Source organism: Delphinus delphis, chromosome 8 (assembly GCF_949987515.2).
Source record: "Delphinus delphis chromosome 8, mDelDel1.2, whole genome shotgun sequence".
NCBI classification, from domain to species: Eukaryota; Metazoa; Chordata; class Mammalia; order Artiodactyla; family Delphinidae; genus Delphinus; species Delphinus delphis.
Window position 1 is genome coordinate 14,586,981 of NC_082690.1, and position 26,955 is coordinate 14,613,935.

Consider the following 26,955-nt stretch of genomic DNA (forward strand, 5'->3'; position numbering starts at 1 on the left):
GGGGGATCTTCCTCTGAAACCTGGGCCCTCAAATGACAAGGTTATTTGGCTTGTGTGACCCAATTAAGAGCCCTCTGTCCTGTGGGCCTCGCGGGCGCCTCGCCTTCTGTCCCGGGGACTGCTCACCTCAGTGAAACCTGTGAGGACAGAGGCTCCCATTTCCTGATGAGAAGAAAGTGAGTCAGGAGGAAGCAGCCCGACTTGTTGCTGAGCCATGGAAAATAGTTAAACTGGGGGAGAGAAAAAGCACTTATTTAAAAAAGCAGGCTAGGTATGAACGTGTAGGGTGTGGCCCCCTGTGTAATTAGCTGCTCTGCTGGCTCTGGGAGCTGCCTGCCTCTCCGGGCCCGGACCGCTGAGTCAGGCTCGCCTGTGGCCCCTCCTCTCCACTCCTTCTCCCCTCTCCCCGTAGGTGTATCTCGGGCTCTGCGGCTGCCTGTCCCACTCCTGCCGAGACGCCGCGCGAGAGGTCACCCACCGCACCTCCAGCGAGCCCGACACAGACCAGCCAGGCAGCCCACGATGGAAGCTACAGATGCCTCCAGGAGCGGTGGGACCAGCCCGGAAGCCAGGGGTGCCCGCAGCTTGCTGGGCCCCAAAGGCAGCCTGGAGACTGGGGCCAAGGCCGAAGGCAAAGAGGCCAGGATCACCAACGGCCACGGCAGGGAAGTGGCCGAGGGCAAGAGCCTAGGTGGCTCCCTGAAGCCAGGCGAGGGAAAGGGCTCCCTGTTCTTGGGCAACAAGGGGCGGGGCGCCATCATCCAGTATGTTGAGTCTGTGGATGACAAGGGCTCCAACTACTTCAGCATGGACTCTGGAGAAGGCAAGATGTCCCCCTACGCCAGGCTCCAGCTGGGGGCCACCAAGAAGCCACCTGTCACCTTTGCTGAGAAGGGGGAGCCGCGCAGGCCCATCTTCTCGGAGCCCCGCAAGCCCACGGTGGCCGTCATGGAGCCCGGGGACCTCCAGCGGAACATCTCCCCCCGGGCCGCCTCGAGCAGCCTCCTGCACTCCAAGTTGGGCTCCGAGGAGGTCCTGTGCGACTCGTGCATCGGCAACAAGCAGAAGGCCGTCAAGTCCTGCCTGGTGTGCCAGGCCTCCTTCTGCGAGCTGCACCTCAAGCCCCACCTGGAGGGCGCCGCCTTCCGTGACCACCAGCTGCTCGAGCCCATCCGGGACTTCGAGGCCCGCAAGTGCCCCCTGCATGGCAAGACCATGGAACTCTTCTGCCAGACGGACCAGACCTGCATCTGCTACCTCTGCATGTTCCAGGAGCACAAGAACCACAGCACCGTGACCGTGGAAGAGGCCAAAGCCGAGAAGGAGGTAACAGCGGGCCCCTCCGGTCTCTCCTCCCTCAACGCGTCCTCCCACCTCATCTTCTCCACTGGGGGTTCCCAGGGTCTGGGGCTCAAGTCTCTTGCTGTCCCTTGTCCTTTCAGAAAACAGTTCTTTCTCCTCCCGCCCCCAGGCTGGGCGTCAGAGACGGTTCCCCAATCCTCCAAGGCCTCAGGAGACCAGGCATCTCCTAGATGAGCAAATGGGGGCTCAGCAAAGATGCGGGGCTTGGCCAAGGTCATAGGATAAATTCAAGTCAGGTTAGGGAATCAGCACGCAGTCCTGGGCTCTGTGTCTAGCTGGGTCTTTTCCTTCTTCCTTCCTTCCTTCCTTCCTTCCTTCCTTCCTTCCTTCCCTCCCTCCCTTCCTCCCTCCCTCCTTCCTTTCTTTTCTTTTCTTTCTTTCTCTTTTACTTAAGGGAGAGAGAATTCTTCCCACGTGAGCAGGGCTGGCTCCTGGGATGAGTCACGGGTGAGGAGAAGGGAATTTGAGGACCGCTTCAAGGCCCTTTTTTTCTAGCTTCAGAGTTGGCTTTTGCAGTCCAGTGGCTCCTTCTTGTTCTATCTGATCCCGCAGCCAGTCTCTTGACTCTCCCAGTGGCCTCCTTTATCCTTCCCTCCGCTGGGCCCCGTGTGCTTTGTGTGTGGAACAGAGTATGTGCAGACGTACCTCTGCCTGTAGGTGGACACTCCTGGTGAGGGCTGGAGTGGGGGGGGAGGGGTGTGTTGTATTCATATGTGGATGTTTGCATATGACTGTGTATGTGATACATTAAGTGTGTTTGTGTTCTGTGTACGTGATCCCGCATGTGCTCCTGTGGGGAGGAGCGGGGGCGTGTGGAAGCCTGTGAACGTGGACACCTTACACCTGGAGAGGGTGTGCTGGACCAAGGCTCAGCTGTGGCTGCCGCTCCTGACTCCACAGATGCTGGGCTGGTGCCCCCGCGGCCACACAGCTCTGTGACATGGCCGGTCTCCAGCCGGTGGTCAAGGCAGGGCACCTGACTTTCTGCACCCTGCAGAACGGGGCAGCACAGGACACCCTCTGGGCCCAGCCTTCCTAACCGGGAGTCTGTAGGTTACTCTCTCCTACCCATACCCCTGGGCAGGAAGGATGAGTCAGAGATGAGAAGAGACTCGAAGATCCTTTGCAGAAGCCTCATGTGGCCCAGGAAAAAGGTGACCCCAGTTTCCCTAACTCCCTGACCCCAGTCTGGCTTCAAGCTTCAGATAGGGAGATGGAGATGGGGCAGGGGCCATGGTCCCCGCCTCCAGGACCTCACCTAGGAGATCGAAACAGAACGAGGGCCAATCACCCTCAGCCCCCGTAACCAGGAAATTGCAGAGCCCCAGGCTGTGTTTTAGGAGACCTGACTTCTAGTCCTGGTTTTTGCCTCTAACCAGCTGTGAGATGGTGGACAAGTCCCTCCCATTCTCTCAGGCTTGGTTTCCCTTCATGTGAAACTAAGGGATTGGACTAGATTGGAAGTTTTCAAATGACCCCTGGAGCCCTAGGCTTCTTGGGAATGTCTTTGAGGCATCAGGGATGAGGCGGGGGGCTAATTGGTGCCAAGAAGTCAGGGGACCCCGTTCCCACCCCCAGTGCAAGCAGTGCATGCGCTTATTTATCTATAGGTTTGGCCCCAAATTTCATCTGAAACGAGGGTATCTCCACTTAAGAAAAGCCTGAGTGCCCCTGGAGGACAGGACGGTCTTGGGCAGTTTTCTCTGGTGGCACTTGGGACTAGGACTTCATGTTCTAGTACTGGGACAGGACTCAAAGACACAGTTCTCACCCTTGAAGGCTCATGATGTAGGTCAAGAGGCAGAGCTCAGATGCACAAACCAGTCTGGGGCGCATCCCCCCAGTTACACAGCAGTGGCTGTAAGTAAACATCAACTTGCAGAGGACAGAACGTCAGACTGCAGCGTTAGCAATCTTGTCAGTCCACCTTGCATGGGGACACAGGCCCAGAGAAAGGAAGAGACCTGTCCAAGCTCACTGTTTGAGGAAGAAGTTCCCTGAGTCCTCAACCAATGTTGGGGAGCAACTTAGGGGAAGGGTTAGGGTTCCTTTGAGGGGGATGGGATTACAGGGACTCAGGGGAAAATGTCTGATTCACTGGAGTGACCTTAGGGGTGGGAGCTTCAGACTGTATGTGTGTGTGTGTGCATGCGTGTGTGTGCACCAGCAGTGTAGGTAGGCGGGGGGGGGGGGGGGTGCCGAGCGGCTGAGTGGAGATGGAGCTGGAGTGGGGTACTTCGTCCCGGTCTGGCTCAGCTGGAATGTCAGACGTGAGGGACGTTGGCACAGAGCAGTGTTAGACGGGTTGACAGATCAAAGTGGACTGGCGTGTCAATCCTGGCATCCTTTGGAGGCAGCCCCTGCAGACTCAAACATTAGGGCCCCACACAGCTTTTTGCAAGGAGCCCCGTCCAGAACCTGTTCTGCAGCCTGGTTGGTGAGGCCCAGGTGAGGTGATCGCTGACCTATCTTGGTTACTTGCACAAAAGTGTAGACAACACCCAGGGCTGCGGTGCTCATCTCTCGGGCCTCAGATCTCGCTACAGACTCCGAGCAGAGGTAGTGCTGGAGAAAGGCCACTTGGGGTGCCAACATGACAATCCTTCCTCTGCTGACCCAAGATCAGAAGGTCTCCGGTTCCACTCCGAATGTCACAAGGACGGTGCACAGATGTCCTGTGGTCCACCCCTCTGCCTCTGGGCATTTCCCAGGCTGCATTAGACTGATGAGATGTACATAACATCCTTTCCTGTGTCTCGTGGCCCTTCCTTCTGCCTATCCCGAGTGCCTCTGCCGCACCGGGTCAGGGGGGAGGATTCCTGGCCATGGCTGCGTGCGGCAGGGCGGCCTGCCTGTCGTGGGTCCCCTTGGGCTCTGGGTTGGCAGCCTGGCAAGGCGCCGGGAGGAGTGCTCAGGCCAAGCATTGCTCTGGAGGGCGAGGTCCTAGCTCGTCAGCGCGGCTCAGATTCCGTGCCTCGGTCGTTCTCCTGACGCCATCATTTGGCTCGGTTCCTCTCTGTCACCGTGGCCTGTGGCTTTGCTTCTGGCCTCATTGCCCAATTCTTCCTTGAAGGCTGAACCGCCGGGCTGCTGGGCATGGGCCGTCACTGCTCATTGAGTTTTGGGAGCTGTGCTGGTCTGGGCTTTTGGGGCTCTTTGGGTGGACAGCCATGACCGGGGTTTGGGAGGATGAGCCAGGCGAAAGGCCTAGGGTGCAGTGGCAGGTGCTGGGACCCTCCTCCCCAGAGATCCTAGGGGAAAGCTTCTGCTCTAGGACAGGGTGGGTGAGACAGGAGGTGGGATGAACTCTGTGGGTGCTGGGGAGGAAAGGACAAAATAAAAAGAGGTACAGAGATAGGAGGCAGGGAAGGAGAGTGCCAGGGAGGCAGGCAGGAGACACCCCTGTCTTTATGGAGTACATCTATGTGCCAGGCGCTAGCCTGAGCCTTTACACGGTTAGTTCTGACGACGGTCCCACGGGGTGGGAGTAACTGCATCTATTTTATAGGTGAAGAAATGGGCTCAAAGTTGCCAAGAAACTTACCCGACGTTACAGCACTGGGAGGCGGCAGAGCTGGGATTCAGATTCACTGTGGCCGTAGCCCAGCCTGTTTTCTCGCCACCATTTTAAATGTTGTTTTTATAGGGGTGGCATGGCTCCTTGGGGTCACCTGGGAGGTTCTGATTCAGGGGGTCAGGGCCTGGGATCTGTACTTTTAAGTTACCCTCAGGGATTCGAATACGTAGTCAGATGGAGGAGTGTGGGAGAAGGGAACAAAGCAGGCATTTAGGGACAGGCCTGGGCAGGGTGTAGGGAGTGAGCTGGGGAGAAGGAGGAAGTCGGGAGGGAGGTGTAGACAGGGGTGGAGCTGAGGGGAGCTGAGGCCCTGTCAGACATCAGGAGATTTAATCAGATTTCAAGGCAGGAGGGAAAGAAGGAGAAAGTGGGGCCTCAGGGGGTGATGGGGAGGGTGTGGGGAGGAGAGGAAAAGAGGCAGAATTGATGAATTGTCCCGTCCGTGAGGTGGGGGAGCTTGGGCAGGGGTGAAGGGCACGGATGATGTCCTGGAAGGTACAGAGAATAGCCCAGAGGTTGAGGCCATGTAACAGAGCTGAGTCCTGTTGCTGTGTCGTGGTCTTCCCACTTCCTCCCTGGGAGAACTCAGGCAAGCTCCTCAATGTTTCTGGGCCTCGGTTTCTGCATCTGTAAAATGGGGATAACATGGCTTGCCTCCCCAGGAGGCTTTTGCAGATGAAAGGAGAAATGCAGGCACATAGTAGATGCTCAGTAAAGCAGTTAGGGTCCTTCCTTCTAAGGTTGCAGGAGAACGCAGTATATTGGAGCCTTCCTATGTTTTATTGTTTCCTATATCCTGCCTTTTCTGGCTTTTATGTAACCCTGCCAGCAGGGAAAAATGGCCAAGGGCTAAACAGATGCTGGACATATCCTCAGAGGTCTCACCCCAAACCCTCTTCTCCTGACAGGGTAGCACTCATCCCAGAGGTGAGAGCAGACCTTTCTAGTAGCACAGAGTTCGCAGCCCAAGGTCCCTGGTGCCCTGCAAGTCTGGCCTTGCAAGGCCCCCTCCCAGCGGATGTTGACTTCCCTGGTGCCCCAAAGAAACCAGTAGACTAGTTTCTCCTCCGCCCTGACTGATATTTCTGCCTACTGCTGCAGACAGGGCGGCTCCGCTTTGACCCTTCTCTCGCCTGTTTCCAGATCGGCTGCCTCTCCCTCCGGCCCTCCCAGGTCACTGGCCGACACCTCTGGCTCTCCTCTGTGCACCGCCCGCTAGCCTCCCTCTTCCCTGCCTCTCTTGCTCAGGATGGACCCCAGGGGCTGACTCCCGCCACCCTTGGCCGAGGCCCTTCATTGTTCTAGAGCCCCTGGACTCTCCCTCCTCTGTACTCAGTGCCTCTTCCTCCCTCTTGGCCAGGGAGTCTGTGCTCTGCGGGTAAGACCTTTCCTCACCTTAATGCCCCATGCCCCACAGCTGCCAGCAGGTCCCCCGAGCGCCTCTGCTCCCTCTGCTGCTTCCTTACCTTCACCTTCTCTAGGCAAACCTTCTCCCCTCGCGCAGGGGCTTAGCCTGCCTGCACCACCCCCTTTATCCCACCTCCTTCCCGCTTTCCCCAGTATCCTCCAATCTTCAGTTCCCCACCATCTAAGCCTCTACTTTGCATCTGCAGCCCGATGTCTTGCCCTCCCTCCCCTCACCCCCGGACGATTCACTCTGTATCCCGACTGTGTACGCACCACCCCTGGGCCCCAGCACAACGGCACCCTCCAGCCCCACCGCTTGCCCCTGCCCACTCCCCTCACCCGTGCCCTGTGGGCCTGCCCGCCACCCTGTCCTCTCCCCTCCGAGCTCGGGTCCCGGTCCATGGAAAGTGCCCCACCCAGCAGTGGGGATGGGACCCCTCAGCAGCGCTTCCTCTGTGCCAGGTGCTCTCTGAGAGCCTCACCTGCCTGGTCCCAGTTCACCCCACACCTGGCTGGGCGATGGCCTTACATACTACCTCCACGAAAAATGGAGTCACCGGGGCACCAAGTTTGGTAACTTGTGAAGGCCACCTGCCTAGAGGTGGTGGTAACTGGATTCAAAGCCTTGGAGCCCCAGTCCTGGGCTCTGGGTGGGCTCCCTCCTGGATCCCCCAGGCTCATTTCATGGAAGAACTGCCCTGCGCCTACCCCCCGGCCCCCCAGACCTGGGGGTGGGAGTGAATGTACTTCTGTTCTCTGCTTTCCTTGTGCTGGGTGCAGAGGTCAGGTGAGAAGCCCCAACGCCAGCCGCTCTATCGCTGAGCTGGTGAGGACATCTCAGCTGCGGGGGGAGGCGGCTTCCGGCGTCCCATCCCCTCGGGGCCTTGCTTGCTGGGGGTGAGGGGCTCTCCAGGGACGGGAAAGTTGCCCAGCACAGACCCACTGTCCGGCCTTTAGGCTTCTTCCTCACAACTCAGACCCACCTACCAGTCCCAGGCTTCTCAGGAACCCTCCAGGCCACCGGCTCCGCCAACCTCGGAGTTCGGGGCTCTCGCTCTGCCCCCGCAGAGTCTCCACTGCCCATGTGGGGTCTGGGTCCCTTGACTCTCCAACCTCCCACCGCTGTGTCTATTGACAGCTGGCTTCTCCCAGCCTTTGTCCAGAGACCAGGCCAAACCCTCATCTTCATCCGCGTCTACTCCTCCGCTTAAACGTTTTCCATCCCTGGCGATGGCATTTTCCGTGTTGTGAGATTTCCAGCACGTAGCTCGTGGGGCACATGCTTTCTGAGAAGAGCTTAGAGTCTCTGGCCTGGGGAGCCCAGGGGTGTGGGCAGAGCGGGCGGGGTTGGAATCCCGGGCTGTCTGGCTGGGGGCTCTGCACCTCCTGCTCTAGGCCTTCCCACCTTCTCCACCAGCTTCTTGGCCCTCTGGGCACTTTTTCAAGAAAGCCAGGACACTCTCTCCTCCATCGATCCACTTCCCTGGGTGTCTGCACAGGGACCCACCAGCAGCCCCCTGGCCTGGGAGAGTATCCAGGAGCTGTGACGTGTGCTCCCAGCCGCTCAGGACTTCTTGCCAAGAGAGCTCACGTTCCTGGTGGTTTGTGGCTTCCACATGTTGGCTCTTCTTGTGCTTCCTCAAGGAGATGGCTGGAAATGGGTGGGACTCTGTGTTCAAAACCCAGTGTGGTGGGGAGACCGGTGAGTGCTCCGGGGTGTTCTCAGATGGCTTGGTCTTCCTGCCTTCAGGTGGAGATCACCCACCTGTCTTCCAAGCTGGCGGGTGCTTTGGGAGCACTAGTGGGGAACCCACAGAACCAAAGAACCAGCCGACCAAAGTTGGCTGACCTGGATTGACCTTAGCTTCACGCCTCCACTTTTGTCTCTGTGGTAGCTGCTTTTCAGAGAAGGACATTCCTCCGCTGGAAGGAAACTATTATCCATACTTTCCGTATCCATCAGAGCTCATGTCCCAGCTCATTCCTGATAGATCCTCTTCCCAACCCACCCCAGACCCTGCCAGCCCATGTTCTCTTCCTGAGCAGGGGTGCCTAGAACCTCTCCTTCTCTTGTCCCATCCACCCTCACTGCCTCACTTGCTGGCCTCTCTCCTCCCCCAGGGACCCTGAATAAAGTCTCGATCTTGCCCAAACTGCAGACGGCACTCCCTTTCCCATAAACAGGTTTATAGCTGTGCCTGCCCAGACAGTCCCCGCTGGCGGCAACCCAGGCTCCTGCTTGCAACACAAGCCTCACGTCATATCATAGAAACGCTGCACACTGCTACTGCCACGGGACACTCCCTGGGCTGGGCTCTGCTGAGCTGGGCTGCGTGCCCTTTCTCCCCTAAGCTGCTCCCTGATGGCCCCAGATCCATTGAAAGGAGTGGGAACCCCATAAATGAGCTTCCTTCCTGCTCGCGTTGGGTGGAAGGCCTGGCAGAGGGTCAGCCTTATGAAGACATGGCTGGGCTGCCCAGCCCCAGAGCCCTGAGTTTACAATGAGATGGCGTTTGTCTTGTTGCTGGATCCTCGGTGACTGCTTTGGTGCCTGGCATATCCGACGGCCTGATGAGTGTTTGCTGAATGAACGGCTGAAGGGCTGAATGGTGGACCCTGCTCGAGTTTGCCCCCTGGGTGGGCCCACTCCTTGACTCTCTGGTTCTCTTCCACCTCTTCCCCCTGACTTCTCCTCCAACCCCGGCTCCTTCCCTGCAGACAGAGCTGTCACTGCAAAAGGAGCAGCTGCAGCTCAAGATCATCGAGATCGAAGATGAAGCTGAGAAGTGGCAGAAGGAGAAGGACCGCATCAAGGTAAGCCGCCTCCAGGGCTCTCCCCAACCTGTGCTGCCCGGAAGAGGCAGGCCTGTGCTCCAGCTCGAGGTCTCAGGCCCACAGCTACAACCCACACTCGTTTCTTCTGGGTTCTCTTGCCCCCTTCTAAGTGTGGGCCAGACATCCATGTTGCCCAGCACCTAATGCTCATTTTACATCATCCCAGCAAATAAAGACCCTGGACCAACTTGTCCTCCAGTGTGGCTTCCAATGTCCACCGATGTCTGTTCTGCCCACCAGGCTACCCAGCCACCAAATGCGTGCTATTTTCCCTTTACTTGTGTCAGTGTGGCTAGATGTATGTCTGCCATGGTTTGAATGCTTGTAAACTACAACCTGAAATCGCTGACTCTTGACCCTGGCTGCATAAACAGCTCATTAATTCACTTTCTGAATGATGTTTGGGTCTGGTTGAAGTTTCAGTGGACACACCCTGACTCATCTGGGAACTTCTGGGCCCATGGAGTTACCCAAGGGTAGAATGATGGTTCATGTCAACCCACCAAGGGGGAGGAGCTGCTGATAGATAAGGAAAAGTGGGCTGTTAAAAAAAACCCTGGCCATCTCTATCAAGAGACGGCATCCCTCGGTGATGCCTTTGAATGAGATTCTTGGTTGAACGGGCTTGCAGGGTCAGGGCAGTAGAAGTGCCCTGACTCTATGTTGGGGACCTGAAGATGCACCCTCTAGGGAGATTTCTAATTACTGAAACCGTCCTTCCTCTCTCCCCTCACTCTGGACGCAGAGCTTCACCACCAATGAGAAGGCCGCCCTGGAGCAGAACTTCCGAGACCTGATGCAGGACCTGGAGAAGCAAAAGGAGGAAGTGAAGGCTGCCCTGGAGCAGCGGGAGCAGGACGCTGCAGACCAAGTGGAGGTGATCGTGGATGCTCTGGATGAGAGGGCCAAGGTGCTGCAGGACGACAAGCAGACCAGGGAGCAGCTCCACAACATCAGCGACTCGGTGCTGTTTCTGCAGGTGACAAGCAGCTCCTCTGTCATTCAGTCCCTCACTCCTTCTATCCACTCCCCCAGACCCTCATCCAGTGTCCATCTGTCCATCCAACCATCTATCCACCATCCATCATCCATCCATCTATCCATCCATTCGTCCCTCTAAGCTCCATTCCATCTGTCTATTTAATTTCTCCATCCAAGCCATTTCCTTACCTACTTTAAAGATGGCACACAATATCGCTTTGTCCCAACTTCAATTGATAAGTACACATAGTGCTCCAGGCTCAGTAGGAAACCGTTCTGTGATCGATTGGTGATGCCTGCACTGGGTATGGGGGTGTGTGACACATGAGCGCTGCATATTTGTTATCCTTCCTCTTGTCTGTCTGTCAGTTCCTCCATCCATCCTTCCACCTGCTAGACTGTGTTGGGTACTGCATGCCCAGTACTCTATTAGGTGCTGTGGAGAATAGAAAGGTATAAGACATGGTTATTGCCCTCAAGGAGCTGCAATCTGGCTGGGAACATAAGACACGTACAATTAGAGAACAATATAGAAGAGAGTGTAATTAAGTGATAAAGCCTATGGTTCAGGAGATAAGAGCCTGTGGAAGCTCTGGGATGGGCAAACAGGCTGGAGACAGCTTTGTGGAGGCGGTGGAATTTGAACTGGGTCTTGAAGGCCCATTAGGATTTGAGATGAAGGGATTCTCCAGTGAGAGCGAAGGGAGGTGAGAAGAGCCAAAGTGTAGAGGCAGTGAGTGGGCATGTGCAGGGAGAGAAGCCACCGTGACCGACCCGTACGCTCGGAATTCCTTGCCTTTCTTTGGTGCTTTCACGCCCAAAGACTTCACAGCTTGTGTCACACCCATAAACCCCTGTGAGGTGACGGGAACCACGGAGTCACAGGTCTCGGTGCTAGTGCCGTTAGGGATATTAGCATCTAGTGGATTTTAGTTGAACCCTTTCATTTTACAGAAGAATAAGAAACAAGTGCCTAGTGGGAAAAAGTGGGACTAGTTAGTAGCAGAGCTAGATCTGGAACCCAGCTCCTCTGCCTCCTGTGCTGAGTCTTCCAGCTGGACCATGAAAGCCCCGTGCAGAGAAAGGTCCCCATAGCTCCCAAAGACCCAGAAAGTTAATGGCTTCTTTCCTTTCCTGGTAGGAATTTGATGCCTTGATGAGCAGTTACTCCCTCCCCCCGCCCCTGCCCACCTACCATGTTCTATTGGAGGGGGAGGGCCTGGGGCAGTCGCTGAACAACTTCAAGGACGACCTGCTTAATGTATGCATGCGTCACGTTGAGAAGATGTGCAAGGGGGACCTGAGCCATAACTTCATCGAGAGGAACCACATGGAGAATGGTGAGTCCCCTCTTGTGGGCAGGCCCCAAGGCTGTGGGTGTTTCCTCCCAGGTCAGTTCCTGCTGCCTGGGGCAGGCCAACATCGAGCCAGCTGGCCCCTCACTGTTCCCAGCCCCCCATCCCACTTAAGGGTGTTTGGACTAGGATTCAGGGATGGCACCCCCCTCCCTTGAAGTTGCTGCCACGGTTGTGCAGCTATTTACAAGGGGCCTCCAGGGCAGGAAGCATCCCAGGCACTGGCTGCACAAATGTCCTCTCTGTGGGTTGTCCATCAAACTCAGGGATTGGTTTCATTCAGCTCTGCGTCTGCTTGGCGGACCCAAGCCAGCAGCTGTGTAGATGCTGCAGCTGGTAAGGGCCAGACTCCAACCTGGTGGCTTTGCAGGTTCCAGTGCACATGACCTAGAACTGCATGTGTGCTTGGAGGGAGAACTTGCCTGTCACCGTGGCCATGCTCAGCAGTGTTGAGCCCAGAGGTGGACTTGGCCTGGTGGCCCGGCTGGAGATGGTTGGACACAGTGTGTCTCAGTGACTCACCAGCTCCCCTGAAGTCAGCTTCTCTACTGAATCACTCTGTCCTCTGCAGAGGCGACTGAATCACCTCACAGCGTCCTAACATGAGAAACTGCCCCACTAAGTGCTTTTCCACCAGTCCCAGCCCAGTCCCTTTAGGGCCTGAAGCTGGACACTTTGCCCGAGCCCCACCCAGTGGCCCAGGCCTTGAGGTTGCAGCCTAACTAATGACTTCTAGCCCCAGCACCCCGAAGGCAGCGACCCTGGTCTTTGGTCTCCGAAGGGAGCATGTGATTCTTTGGGGGATGAGAAGGGGGTGATAGTGCGCAGAAGGGCTGGGACTCAGGGGGCAGCGTCTGTATGTCTTGGGGATGGTGATGTCGCATAGTGTCCCCGTGAGATGTGAGGGACATTCAGTCACACCTGAGGACAGATAAGCCATTTCAGCAAGACCATCATTGGGCTTCAAGTGGCACCTTGGTCCTGAAATCCTCCTAATGGCCATGGCGACCATCCTGAGGGGACGGCTCACAGCGATTGGGTGCTCCCTGGATGCTGGCTTTGTGTGAACGCCTCCCTTACATTATCTTAGTCTCCCTGTGGGATGAATTGCACGTCACAGATGAGAAGGCTGAGGCTTAGAGAAGAAGCTTTTCAAGGGGCACACGGCTAAGCAGGGGGCGAGCTGGGTTTCACGCTCCGCTGTTCAACGCCTCCACCCGGTGTCCTCTCATCTGAGAAGCAGCTACTGCTGGTGGCCGTGCACGGGAGCTGGGAGTGTGACGGTCATGAGCCCTGGGGTACACACCTGGTACAGGAGCCCCTCTGCTGAGGTCTGGTCGGACCGATGAGGACAGCCCCGAGCGGGTTGGGGTGCCCACTGTGGCATTTCTAGGTCATGATAGTGCTGGCCATGGCCTCTGTGCAAGTGGGGCCCTGTGCCCTGTCCAAGGTGTGCCGGGAAGCGGCTGCCAGGAGAGGATGGGTGCTACTGATGTCAGCAGCCCTGCACCTGTGCCTGGGGCCCCGGGCTTCCCTGTTGGCGTTTTGGCACTGCTGTGTGCTTGCGAGTGTGTCTGGCTGTAGGAGGTGGGGCGTGGGTGGCCGGTGAGTCAGACCCTGGAGGGACCGTCTTCTCTCCCTTGATTGCAGTCTGCCCACCGGACAGACCAGGGACTCAATCCCCACCATCAAAGGTGTGGGGTCTGAGACGCACCGGAGCGTCTTCATCCTGGGCTTGGTGGGGACGGGGCGGGGCCGACATCAAGAAGGGTTTCTGTTTGTCGTGAAGCGCCTACTGCGCGCCGGGACCCTGCTTGGCACACGTGATGGCGATGAAGGATGAGCACCCTCACTCCTCCTCTTGCCCGGGAGAGAGGGAGACGGAAGGGCAGAGGGAATGTAGGCGATGGGGAAGTAGCGGGAGAATGGACGGGGGCAGAGGGCAGCTGGGGAAAGGCAAACTTGGAGTCACAGATTTGTTTGGGTTCAAGGGGGTCTGCCGGTGGGTGTCGGGGGGAGTCAGCTAGAGTTAGCTCCCCCTCCTGAGTAGCTCACTCTCCCCTGCACGGCTCCGCAGCTGGATCCCTGGCCATGGAGGCCAGTGCTGGGACTTCATTCCATCTCCTTCCTGGGCTGCCAGCAGCGGCTGAGACAGAGCCAGGAGACAGGGGTGAAGGCTCGAGCCCCACGTCTGCCCTTATCGGCCATGTGACAGGGGGCAGTGGCTTCACTCACCTCCTGAGCCTAGGTTTCCTTATCTGTCACCTGGGCGTCTTCATATCAGCCCAGGGCTTGACGCACACATCAAACAAGAGATGAAACTCGGTAGCACCTTGGAAACTGCAAAGCGCCTTGCACACGTCTTCCTCACGGGGCCCAGTCCCAGGGAGGGTGGATGGCCCACCACACAGACCCTCTCTCGCCCCCCAGGAGCTCAGGGCCAGAGGGGATGCTGGGCAGGGAGCCCCCTTCTCCATGGTTGGGGACCTCGCCTCTCCCTGGGACAGAGGGGCTATAGGCTGCCTCGGCGACACCCTCAGTGGCTGAGTTCATCCCCCCCCACCTGCCCCTCTGCTGACCCGACCTCTCTGCTTCCCAGGGGGTGACCAGCGCTACGTGAACAGCTACAATAACAGCTACACCAGCGACTGGGGTGCTCCAGACACCGTGAAGAAGTACTCCATGTACCTCGCATCCAAGGGTAAGGGAAGGGAGCAGATCCTCTGCTGAGGGGATGGTCCAGGAGAGACGCAGCCAGGTTCCCCTGGGGAGTGACCCTCGCGGACAGGCCTGGGAAGGTCCTGGTGCCTACCTGGTTCCCAGTGTAAGTAGCAGCACCTCCTCTCGCCCTCCGTCTGGCACCTGCCCCTCAGCTTCCCTGCCCTGTGCCCACCCCTCCCACCCCTGCGCCTCCAGCCCACACCCTCCTTCTCTTTCCTTCCGGAGGGGCTCCTGGTTGCTGGCCTCAGCCACTCCCATCCACCGGGCTGAGCTGGGTTTTGCTTCTGCTGAGGTTTCTGTGGTCCTGAGGGAGGGCCGGCTTCTCCAGAGCCATCCCGCTTGTCCAGGCAGGGGGACTGATGGCTGCGCTTTTAAATTCCTCACCACCCCCCCACGCATGCCAGCCCCTCAGCCCTCCTTCCCAGGCCCTGGCGAGGCGCCGCCTGAGGGGCGGCAGCCCAGCTGGGCGTGGGTAGGGACCAGCGCCTGGCTGTCCTTGCCCTGTGGTAGCCCATCACATTCTTTGGCACCAGCAACAAGCCACAGCGATGCCCGTGACGTAAGGGTGGGTGTGCCCGGTGGACAGAGGGGTGTGTGCATGTGTGTGTGTTGTGAGGGGCCGGGGTCAGGACAGGAGAGGGTGTGCAGAGAAGGGGGAGAAAGGAGACGTGGGGAAGACGCCAGGGCCTGGAGCGGGGAGCCTCGAGGCCCTGGGCACTAATCCACATGCCTCAGACGTGCGCACACACACCGACCCGGTGGGAGGGGCCCAGGGGAGATGAGCTCAGCAGAGAGGAACCTTGGCCGCCCCACCCAACTTGAAAACAACACCTGGGCTTCCGGCAAGGAAGCTGGACCTGAGTACCCGGACCTACGTTCCTGGTGGGGGCCTGGGCCCGGCGCGTCCTGCTCGCTTCCCTCCCCCAGGGCGCTCTCCTTTGGGTCTAGTCCTGTGAGAGGGTGAGCTGCGTTAACCAGCCCCATTCCAGCATTACTGGCCCTGACCCAGACCCTTCTGGCTCCCCAGCTTCTGAGGATCAGACCCTGGGGTGGTATCAAGTCCCCCGACTGGCCCCTGCTTGACTGGCCTGTTCTGTAGAAGGCGGAGGGGAGCGGAGCAATAATGGGGGATTGAGGAAAGACCATGGACCCGCCCAGATGTCACCCGAGAGCCCGGGCCTGGTGACCTTGGGCTGGTCACTGCCCCCTCAGTATCCTCATCTGAGAAGAAGGAGCTTGGACTCAGCTGTTAGGAGAGCTTCCTGCTCTGTTACCGTGAGTCAGGCTGTGACATTTGTAGGGAGAAGAAACAGGTTCCTCCAGTGTCTCTGCCCCTTCACTGGGGACCGGAGGGAGGAAATCTGGGAGCCCCGGGCTCAGGGTAGAGGCAGGGGAGGGGCCAAGGGAGTCAGCAAGGAGATCAGGAAGCAAGGCCACCAAGGGACAGTGGCCTGAGTCTGGGAGCTTTGGGGCAGTGGGACTGGGCAGTGAGACTTCCAGGAGAGATTAGTTTCCAGGCTCCCTGCAAGAGGGGCCAGGGGCTCGGTAGAGAGGACGTGGCTGTGATGGACAGAGGGCGCAGGGTGAGAGGGATGGACTGCAGGGGTGCGGGTTTAGAGAAGGACCAGCTGGTGCTCGGCCAGAACGGGAGTGGGGCTGGTTAGGCGGGAGGGCAGAAGCCGATGGAGGACTCTGACCCACGCAGACGCACGTGGGGGACGCGTTGTCTGCATCTGTGAAGCAGCCGCGTGTGGAGCCCGTTCTGTCTGCCTTCCTCCCAAGACTGTGTGGAGCCCGAATGGGGGAGGGAGGGAAACACCTGTGCCATGTAGAGCTCACCCCTGGGGAAAGCATCCCTGTAGTGGGGGAGGTATTTTTGGCACAAGCTCATCAGGCCCTGCAGGTGGCCGCCCTCATTCGGTCAAGGGCCCTACACCTCTGTCCCACGGTGGCCATGGCCCAACTTCCTCATGGGCACCCCATTTCCCAGCCTCTGGGGTCTCAGTCACACAGGGCCTGGCTCAGGAAGGCTCTGGTGACCCTCAAAGCCCCTAATTAGGGCAACCATACCTCTAGGACTCTCCAGGTATACACCTGGTCCTCTCAGCATAACTGTTCATAGCACACTTTCACGCGCAGAACCATTCTGATTGGAAGGGTGACTTACGTGGTCACCTTATCCTAGACCCAAGGGAGCTGTCTTGGTGGGGGAACAGGCCCTGGCACAGGCAGAGGCCGCTGTGTGGGGGCAAGGAATCCTGCAGTACACCCCTCAGGTCAGAGCCACAGGCCCCCGACTGAGCCAGGTCCCCCTTTCTGCGATGACAGCCCCTCCTCGTGTGCTTCACAGGTGGGTCGAGGACGTCGTACCAGCCGGTGTCCCCCAGCCGCCTCTCCAAGGACAAGACCTTCAACAACCTGTATGGTACCAAAGGTAGGAGGTGGCTCAGCTGGGGGGTGGGCAGGGCCTGTGTGGGAGCCACACAGGAGGGGCTGTGGGCTGGCTCATGGGCAGGGGGCCTGGGCTCCCCACGTGAGGTGAATGTGGGGTTGGGGACCCAGAGAGGGGTGACGAGCGGTCCTAGTGGGCTTAGGGCGTGTGCGCAGGTATGTGCGTGTACGGGCGTGTGTGTGCGTGTGTACGCGTGTGTGTGACGTCGTCAGGCCGAGGAAAGGCAGCCGGGCACCTCGGCATCCCTGGAAGTCCCTGAGTGCATAGGATCTTCTCCCTGAAGTCTGAGTCAGGGGGAAGTGAACACCGGGGTTAGGTGTGGGGACTTCCCTCCGCGGATGTCGGGGCAGGGGACCACAGAGGACCTCTCCTGATTTGTGTACTCCTGGGTCGGAAAGTCATGCAGTGGTTAAGACAGACTAGGGGAGCCGGAAACGAGAAGTCAGGCATGCTATGAAATGGGCCATCCCTGGAAACCCAGGAGGTGTTGTTGCCAGGGAGGTGTGTGGGCGACTCGTCCTTAAGACCCGGGAGGGGTGGGATGGGCGTGGAGACACGGCTTCCCCAGGGAGAGCTGCTGAGCGCAGGGTCCCCTCTGCCCACAGCGCTGAAGGCACCGCTGCGCCGAGGGCAGGGCCGACCTTCGATGAGCCCAGCTTCTGGGGGCTCCTGCGGGGGGGGGTGCCACATGTGGTGGGGGGGAGGGGACCGGGCCAGCTCTGCTAGAGCCCCCCTCGGACACAGCACCGGGACGTCTGAAGAGACGTGGAAGGGAGTCGGGGCTCGGTAGTGAGGACGAGGCCCCCGGAGATCTGGAAGGTCAGGGGCATCGTGGGCAGGGCCGTGCCCAGGCCTCTAGGTGCAGGACTGGGTTCACCACCAAGCACAGGAGACTGTGAGCTCCGTGAGGGCAGACGCTGGGTCTGCCCTGTTCCCCGCTGCGACCCCAGGGTCCAGAAGAAGGCGGGGCTCAGCAAACATTTGTTGAATGAGAGGAAGAGGGGACCAATGAATGGGCGAAGGAAAGGGCGAGGCGGATGGCCCCTTGGAGCCTTGGCAGGCGTACTCAGTGAGGGCCTTGCTGCAGAGTCTGCCCGAGGTCCCTGTGGGAGGGGGTCCACGACGGGGCAGGCCACCCGCCCCAACCCCATGCGACCACTGACCCGGCTCCACCCCGCAGGCAGGAGCAGGAGAAAATCGCCAGGGCTGGTGGGCTCCGCTGCGGAGTGAGCTCAACCCAGGGGGGGTCCCCCACGCTCCGGGCTGCTGAGAGGGTGCGCTGCCCACAGGGGCTCTTGAAGGCCCTCGCGGTGCCCCTGTTGTCCCTGCCACACCGTCCCCACGGCCTCTTTTCTGTCCACCTGCAAATGGACACTTGCAGCCTGTTCAACCTGACAGAGTTTCAGGACTTGTATCAGCTGCTTCCGCCTCCAAGTTTTAGCCTGTGTTTGTATTTATTTGCTCCTTTACTCATTCATCCATCCATCAGCTGTACAATGAGCACCTTCCAGGAAGCAGGCTGGGTGCCGGGCACTGGGTGTGATGCTGGGCCAGATGGGCCTCCCACCTGCCCCCTCAGAGCCCAGTGGGGGACGTGGACCATTAAATGTGGAGTTACAATGCGATACGGGGCATGGGGCTGAGACACAAGCAGACCTGGGGGAGGTGACACGGAAGCTGACCCCTGAATTTGCTAAGCATTCAGGTGGGGGAGCAGGTGGGCTATTCTAGGCGGAGGATCTGGTCTGTGCAAAGAGCCTGGGGCAAGCGAGAGCCTGGTGTGTGTCAAGAGCTCAGAGTGCAGCCTGGTTGGAACGCTGAGTGATGGAGGCCCAACTCCGGGCGAAGGCAGAAAGTGGAGACCGTGGGGAGGGGGGAGGGCCTCATGAAAGAGCTGAGGGCTGTGCTAAGGACTTTGTGCCTTAATCTGAGGGCAGCGGGCTGTTAGGTAGGGCAAAGACCTGACAACACTTGATAGTTGAAAAGGACAACTTGATGGCAGGAAGGATTGGCCAGAAGTGTGACGAGGGCCCAGCAGTATCCTGGCTGGAGACGTGCAGGGGCTGGAGAGATTCACAGAAATGGCCACGTCCCGGCCTCCGTCCCCCATGCTAAGCTGTCCAGGGCTGATGCCTCTTCCTTTCCCCACCAGGTAACTACACCTCCCGGGCCTGGGAATACTCCTCCCCCGTCCAGAGCTCCAATGACCTCCCTGCTGTGCAAGGCAGCTCTTCCTTCTCCCTGAAAGGTGAGCCCACCCCATCCAGAGTGCCTTGGACTCTACTCACAAGCTCTTACCTTGTAAGGATCAGAGCCCTGCCTCCACGTCTCTGCTGTCAGGAGGGCTGGGCCACCACACGCCAGTCCCTCAGGATGTGCTATGATACAGGCCTCGGTGTCAGGGAGGTGCGGACACACGACACCCTCTACACCCCCCACGCCAGACATCCCCAGGGTGCTTCCATCAGGCACCGGATCTTCCTACTGCGGAAAGTTTATTTAACTCAGTCAGCCAGTGACTCCCAGCCTTGGTTGACTCCAGAACCCTGTGACCACACAGCACCTGTGAGCAGCCCGTGGAGCCAGAGTCCTGCCGCGTCCCTGCTGGGAGAGGCAGATGAGAGGATCTCTAAGGCCTCCCAAGTCTGATTCTGCCCCCCAGAGCTCTTCGACAAGGCTGAGCAGCCGATGCCTCCTGTCCCCTGGGGATGGGGTCACCCTGAGGGGCAGGCCTGAGCCAGGCCCCAGCTCACAGTGGGGCCCGCGGCCCTCCCATCTCTTCCGAAAGGTGCATGGGGCAGCTGTGGTGGGCTGAGGTGGGAGCAGGCCTGTCTGCCTTCTGGCTTGGAGACCTCTGGCCTGGGAGACAGGATAAGCAGGTTGGGTGAGCTCAGGCGGAGGGGGTGGGAAAGGGGCAGGCGGACCTCCAGGCAGTGGCCTGGGATGGTGGCTTTATCATCCAGCATTCCCTTCCGGGCTGGATCCCAGCCTATACCCAGGGCTGGGATTCTTGGATCCACCAGCAAGGAGATATGACTAGAGGGTCCCAGCCTGCAGGACTCCCAGGCCTGGGGAGTTCTGGGACTCGCTTTGGCCTGTCTGGCTTCCAGCAGATCAGCCCTGCTCTCTGGTCAAGCTGGGATCAAAGGCCACCCGGCAGGGAAGACGGCCACCCTTGGGTGTGATTTGGAGCTCTCGCGCTCCCTAGCATCTCCCCGTTGGCCTGCAGTCTCCCCAGGCGAAGGCCTTGTCCTAGGAGAGCCTCTCCTCAAAAACACCAGGACCTCGAGACACCTGTTGTCACCTTCATGCAGACCAGCTCCCCAGATCTGCTGGGAATGGCCTGTATGGGGGTTCTGGGCAGGGCTGCCTGCCTGGGAGGACTGGCCCCACCTACTCTGGGGCGGGGGGAGGCAGGGAGTACACTCAGGCTGCCAGGGAGGACTGAGTGAGGGCTTTGAGAGCGGCCGTGCCCGTGGGACGTGTGACACCCTCTGGCCCCTCCTGGGACCAGTGCTAATGGCTCTCTCTCCCGGCAGGCACTGGAAAAGTCCCCTATCAGTTCACCACCTTGGGACAGGCTACCACAGAGTTTTCCAAACCACTGGACGGCAGTGGGCTGTTTAAATATCATCCTGGTACCCGCCTGTTTTACACCCCCCCACCTGTTCCCTCCCACAGCAGGGCAAATGGGACACCCTGTGGGGCTCTCTGCCACTTCTAGGGTATCCTGGTCCCTCCTCCCCAGAGCCGCCTGGAAGAGGATGCATGCCCCTCGCCCCCTGCCATCCCCAGCCCACCTGCCCTTGGATGCTGCCTGCTATACAGGCTGGTCTCCTGGACCACAGCCCTGCCGTACCACCATCCCCACTTCCCTCATGGCTGGCTTGGGATTTTCTTTCTGGGAACTGAGAAGTGAGACCTGAATTCCCCGCTCTCAACCTCCCACTCAGGACCTGAGGAACCCTCTCTTTCCAAGGCTGCCCCCATCCCCAGATGCAGGGAGACAGCCGGGTTCTCTGCTCTGTTTCCACCCCCTTGCCAACGCGGGGAAGGGCCGGCCTCGCCGGCAGCCTGGCAGTGCTACAGGTGGTTTCTGGGCCTGACCAGCTCATCCGCCTTCGAGCAGGCCGGCCTGCCCAGGGCTCCAGCCTGCCCGGGCCAAGGACAGACCCTGTTTATTTCTTGAGCTCCTCCATGGCCGGGGCACAGCCTGTTCCTTGCCAGGCACCACCGCCAGTCTCTGCAGGCTGAGGGCTGACACTGAGAGCACTTTTCACAGTTCTGTGGACTGGAGCTCCTTACAGACCCGCTGGGCTGAGGGGGAGGGGTGGGGAGGTGGGCTTGGGCAGCGCTGCCCCGGACCAGCGCCTCGAGGACCCCAGGCCCAGATGACGCCCATGTGCTCCAGGCCCCCTTGGGCTCGCTGTTTTAACCCTGGACCGCAGCCACATGGCTGCCCCTCTCTGGGCCCCAGCCTCCTGCTTGTGAAGCAGGGAAGGGGGAGCCAAACTAGGCAGACAGAACGCGAGGATGGGTTTTGGAGTCCAGCAAACCTGGGTTCTAATTCTGACCATTGATTATTAGCTGTGCAGCTCAGGGCAACAGAAACAGGGAAGACCTATGCGAGTCCCAGCACAGCGCCTGGCGCGCGTGCAGCCAATACGTGGGGAGCCTGGTGCACACAGTCGGCGGGCGTGGGGGGAGTTGGGAGGAGTGCCTAAGGGTGGAAATCCCGGCAGGTCGTGCTCATAGAGCGGCTTCCCTGGGCTTTGGGGAGGGGAGGGTTCTGTGGGGTGAGCCTTCAGGGTGGGTGGGGGAAATCCCAGCAAGTGGTGTGCTCCTGACCTGGATGTGGGGTGACCCTCCCCTGCCGCCTGGCCCAGCCCACCTGGCCCGTTGCTCCTCCTCCTGTCTGCCTTGGTGCCCCTCCCCTTGGCCCACCTCCTCAGGATTCTCCATTGCAGCCCTCCTGGACCCTACACGCCCCCTCAGGGTTGACTGCACTTGGTCATGGGCTGGATGGAGCTTGGAAGTCACTTTGGAGATGGCGTCTGTGCTGCTCCGGCCCTGAGCCCCTGACCGCCAGCCCGTGCTCCCTCTGACCAGAGCCTCTTGTCTCCCCAGGCTATCCTTCCCTCCTCAGGAGCCAGAGCCCCAAGGCCCAGCCCCAGACTTGGAAATCCAGCAAGCAGAATTATCTGGTGAGTGAGGAGAGCCTGCCTGGGCACGAGCGTGTGCAGAATGGGCACGGAATGGGGCTCCCAGGAGCAGGTGGTCAGGGCCTGTGGGAGGATGGTGACGTGTCTGGGCCGTGGGTTGGAGGTGGCAGTGGCCTGAATACCTGCGTACAGCAAAGGGTAGTAAAGAAAGACCCAGGGCTAATGGGCAGGGGGCCTGGGTAAAGATACACTTTTTGGGCCTCGGTTTTCTAATCTGTAAAGTGGGCAGCCCAGGATTTTTTTATGTGCAAATGGTTGTTTGCTGCCTGTGCTTGTTGAATGGTGGCCAAAATGCTGAGTCCAGGGGACGGGCATCCCAGAGGTGAGTCTCGCTTCCCTGGGGGCCAGCTCTGACAGCAGAGAAGCCTTTGGGCTGATAGCGTGGGCAAGGCAGAGGCTGCAAAGTTAGGAATAGATATATTTAGGGTTCGATACCTAATGACCCTGAGCTGGGGCATCAAAGAGCAGCACGAGAGGAAGCGTGGTCTTGGGGTCCAGCCACCTGCTGACTGTGGGGTCCTGAGTGAGTCAGAGCCCTCTCTGGGACTCTATAATGCGGTGCTGAGATGGGGTTGGACTCTAATACCTGTAGACCCGACATGCCTGAGCCCTGCCCGAGACCTCAGCGATCAGGGGCTGTCCTTCATATGCTGTGCTTTCACTTCCCCGCACGCTCTCCTCCAAGGCCCGTGCCAGGCCCCGCTGAAGGCGTCGGCCAGCTGCCTTGGGATGGGGGTGGCATCTGCTGGGCCCAGGGGCTGGAGACCCCGGCTCCCTTCTGTCTTTGCATTTGGAGGTCAGAGCATGGAGAGGTGATTTGCTTCAGGTCGCAAAGAGTGACGGGGGCCGGTTTAATTGGAGAGAATCTTTAATTTGCTGGCGATGGAGCTAAGTGATGGTGTGTGTAATCTGAGCCAGGTCCAGGCCCACCGCAACAGCAGGGCTGCACAAAGCAGATATGGAGAGGAAAAGGAAGCTTTCTCTCCCTGGACTCGGTCCTTCTCCTCCCTCCCACTACTCTCCCTCCCTCCCAGAGCTCTGATCCCAGCAGAGACGGCTCATCATCGCCTTGGGATGCCTGGCATGATGGGTTCTGGGGTCCCCAGCTGGCACCCAGCGCTCGGGGAATGGAGGCAGGTGCTAGTGTAGGAAGAGGCTGGCCTGGCCCCAGTCCTGTCACCAGCTTGCCACGCAAGTCATTCTTCCCCTGTGCCTCAGTCTCCCCATCTGTAACATGAGGCAGATGGCCTGGATGCTTTCCTAGCTCTTCCAACTTTCATGTGCTGTGACCCTGAGCCAGGGAGGGAACGGGGCAGGGGATGGGGGTGTGTGTGCGCAGGGAGCACCCTGCCCAGGTGCTCTCTTTGTGCCCGCCTACCACCCTGGACTCTTGACAAGACAGCACCATTCACTGACCTGTGATCTATGTGATTGACCCAGCCTTCCTGTAAGAAAGGCTTCAGCCATTTTGGGGTCTATTCACTTTGCCTTACTGACTCCTTTGGGGGTCCAGGCTGGCACCTGGGGATTAGGAGACCTGGTCCAGGCCCTGCTCTGCCACTGAGTAACTTTGGCTGTGTCTTTCCCCGCCCTGGGTCTCCATCTCTTCCGTTGTTTAATAAGTGTTGTAACCAAGGCCTGAGCTAAGTTCCCTCAGCCCCCGCATTCCACAGGCCCCCAGTCCTGCTGTGGACCAGATGTAGGCAAGGAGCTACTGTAGATGCAGGTTTCCAGGCAGGCAGGGCCAGGGCAGGGACTGGGATCACCCTTGGGGTCTCCTGTACTGGGGTCATTGGGGTGTGAGGCGGGCCCAGGCTCTGACCCAGCTCAAGGGCAAAGCCACTTCTGGAGGCCCTCTGGGGGCCAAGGGTGCTCACAGGGGCAAGCAGCCGCTACAATGTGCTCTTCCCTGCAGGCTGGAGGGCGATTTCTCAGGGCCCTGATGAAGTGATTGGGAAGAGGAGGGAGTGCTGATTTTGTGAAATTGCTGTGGGATACGATACACAGGCTGGCAAGAAAGTTGTCGCCGGCTCTGTCCTGAGAGATGCGCCCTGAATCCCTGAGGGTTCCGGGATGAGAGAGGCGGAAGGTCTGGGATGGGAGGCTCCCAGTAGGTGTTGGGCTGGGGCGGTGGTTTGCCCTCTCTGCACCCCTTCTGTCAGGGAGAATTATGCAGAGAGAGCAGAGACCAAGTCTTGAGACTCAGAAGAGGTGCCTTGACACGGGTGGGGCTGGGGCTTGGGCTCTGGAGCCAGGTTGCTGGGTCTCGAGTCCCAGCTCCTCTGCTTGCCAGCTGGGTGACCTTGGGCAAGTTGCTTAGCCTCTCTGTGCCTTGGCTTGTTCATGTATAAAATGGGCATGGTAAGAGTAACCCACTTAATTGGGTACTTGTGAAAATTCATTGAGTCCATCTATGGAAAGCCCTCATACCACTTCTGTAGAGTAGAGAACACCGTAGTAACGGGAGCTACGCTGGTGCTGGGTGGGGCTTCCTGGGAGTGGAGAGACCGGTTGACCAGGCTGAAGTTCAAGCTCATCAGTCGACTGATGGAGTGAATTCTAATTAGGATGTGAACCCAGAGACTCTGATAATACTGGGGCCCAACTCCCATCCCAGGGTAGATGGAGCTTGTGGGTTAGGCCACAGGCCCCTAGAATTATCGGGGTTCAGACCACTGCTGCTTCCTGGCGGAGGTTAGGGGCTGGGCATCTGGCTGGTGAGCTCGAGTGCCCTCCGACCTCCCTAACGACTCCTGTTTCCCCCGCAGTCACAGTACCGGCCCTTCTGCGTCAACAAAGGCAACGAGATCAGGCCCAGCGAGGCCCCGTGAGTGCCAGGCTGGCGGGAACGAGGCGCCGCCACCCCTGCCCGCCCCGGCGGCCCTGCTGCTCTTGCTGTTCTGCTCATCTGGGTGGGAGGGGGCCCGGCGCTCCCCCTGCCCCGCCCCGCCCTCCCCTGCTCTCTCAGGGCCGCCTGGCCTCCCCCTCCTCCCCATCAGCCGGCCCCATCCAGGACCCCTCCTGCTCTGTGACTAAGGATCACCATCTTCCCTGTGCTCAGAGGCCAACCCTCATGCGGGTGAGAGATGAGGCTTCTCCCCCCTGACACGCCACATTCCCCCTTTTGGGTGGGATCCTTGGGGCCGGTAGTGGGTGCCCACATGGTACCGGCCTGCTTCCCCGGCCCAGGCCCCTGCTGCCTTCAGGCCTGTTGGCCATTTCTCTCCAAGGCCCCTTACCCCGTGATGATGTCAGTAGGTGCCTGGCCATGACAGCTGCCCATCTCCCACCCACACGGGGCCACTTCTTCCCAGCAGCCTGGCCCCCTAGGAGAAGACTGGCCCCATGTGCCCTGCTCTGGTCCTACCTACCCAGGCTCAGCCTGGCGGGGCCTGCCACCCTCGGCCACCACAGAGGAAAAGCTCTCAGTGTCTTGGCATCACCCTGCCCGGCCTTGGGTCTCCCCACATCCACCGCAAGTCTGTGGTCCCTGAGGACGGGCTCTCCTGGCTTGGCAGGATAATCTTCACCAAGATATTCCTTTCTTCTACCTGCTGAGATAAGCGATTCCCTTGATGTGATACACTCCACCCGTGAAAATAGCTACCAGCCCAGCTGCTCCGAGGGAAGTGTTTCATTGGTTTCATAATTGTGATTCTCCCTGACAATGGGAAGTGAGCAGGCTGGCGGAAGTGTGGCTGGGCTGGTAGCCGCGGGTGCTTGTGCCTTACCCCCTGCCCGCACCCCATCTACTGCCCCCACTAGGGTCTCCCTCTTCCCTCTGACTACCCTCCATGTTACATGTTGTCATGGGGCCCAGGGCCTTGAGATGAGCTCACACCAGCAGCACAAATGTGGGGTCATCCCTCCTCTTGCTGTCCCCCTCCCAAGGGCCTGTGGGGACTATGGGGAGGGGTGCCAGCTGGCAGGGGTGGGAGAGGGAGGGAGGGGGGAGGGAGGGAGGGAGGGAGGGGGGAGGGGGGAGGGGGGAGGGAGGGAGGGAGACACTCAGCTTGGGCTTTACCTTCCTGAATAAACCACTGATCACTCACTTCTTTGTATTGAACAAGAGTTTCCCTGAGGGTCACCGGAGGGGCTGGCTGCAGTTCTTCTGAACACACTTTCTCCACCTCTGATGAGTATGTGGTCATCTCCCCTCATTCCTCCAGAAGACGTGGTTCCTTTGGGTCTCCCTCCCACCCCTCCCCACACCCACCTGAGTCCCTAGTGGGCAGTGCAGGACACTGGACCTTTCTGAAGCGGCCTCGGTTAACAGTGAGCAGAAGGGAGGATGGTGCAGGTGGGGTCCGGGGGATCACCTGAATACCCCGAGGGCTGTGAGAGCTCAGAGCCCCTGGCCAGCCTACCTCAGAGTCCCCAGAGGGGAGCCAGGCCCAGGAGTGGCTACCCACAGGCTGGGGTGGAGGCCAAGCAGAGGCTTCGGACCTGAGAGCCTTCTTAGTAGGGGGAGGGCTTCCTGGGCAGGGGAGCCCACAGCTGAGGCCTGGCAGGGGAGCCCCGCTCCCGAGGGCAGCGCCATCCTGAATTTGGGCCATGGGGAAAGGAGATGAGGCCTTCCAGTCCCTGGGAACCCAGAGAGGCCTGGAGACGCAGTCAGGGAAGGCTCCCTGGAAGAGGCAAGCAAAACAGAAGGAAGTATGACTTGGGAGGGAGGGAAAGAGGGTGCAAGAAAATTACACCCCTGCCCCGGTATGGCTGGGACCCCCCCCCCAGTCCCCTCCATTCTCATGTCCTTCTTTGCTCCCCACCAGGGGCCAAATGATCCCAGGGGAGCAGCCCCACGCACCTCAGTGAGCTCACTGCTGGTCCATCGTGGAGGGGCAACACCCTCCTCTTCCCCTCCCTGCCCTGCTGGGCTGGGCAGCAGCCAGACGTCCCAGAAGGGGGCTCCTGGGAATCAGGAGAGATGGATAAGAGGATGACCGGGAGGAAAGAGGGGAAGGAAGGAAGGGAAGGTGAAGGGAGAACCTTCTGCCGTCATCAGGAAGCAGAGCTGACTGCGCGTGGGATGCTCTGCCCCCT

General features: G+C 59.3%; 1 protein-coding gene across 1 annotated transcript; it reads left to right on the forward strand.

The window, feature by feature from the left end:
- Window positions 1-420: 420 nt before the first annotated feature.
- TRIM29 (tripartite motif containing 29) lies at window positions 421-25,851 on the forward strand. Its single transcript, XM_060017137.1, has 9 exons — window positions 421-1,326; window positions 9,065-9,160; window positions 9,927-10,160; window positions 11,304-11,502; window positions 14,117-14,218; window positions 16,589-16,672; window positions 18,843-18,938; window positions 21,818-21,894; window positions 24,681-25,851. The coding sequence occupies exons 1-9, from the start codon at window positions 523-525 to the stop codon at window positions 24,741-24,743; spliced, it is 1,755 nt and encodes a 584-aa protein (XP_059873120.1). The 5' UTR covers window positions 421-522; the 3' UTR covers window positions 24,744-25,851.
- The last annotated feature ends 1,104 nt before the right edge of the window (window positions 25,852-26,955 follow it).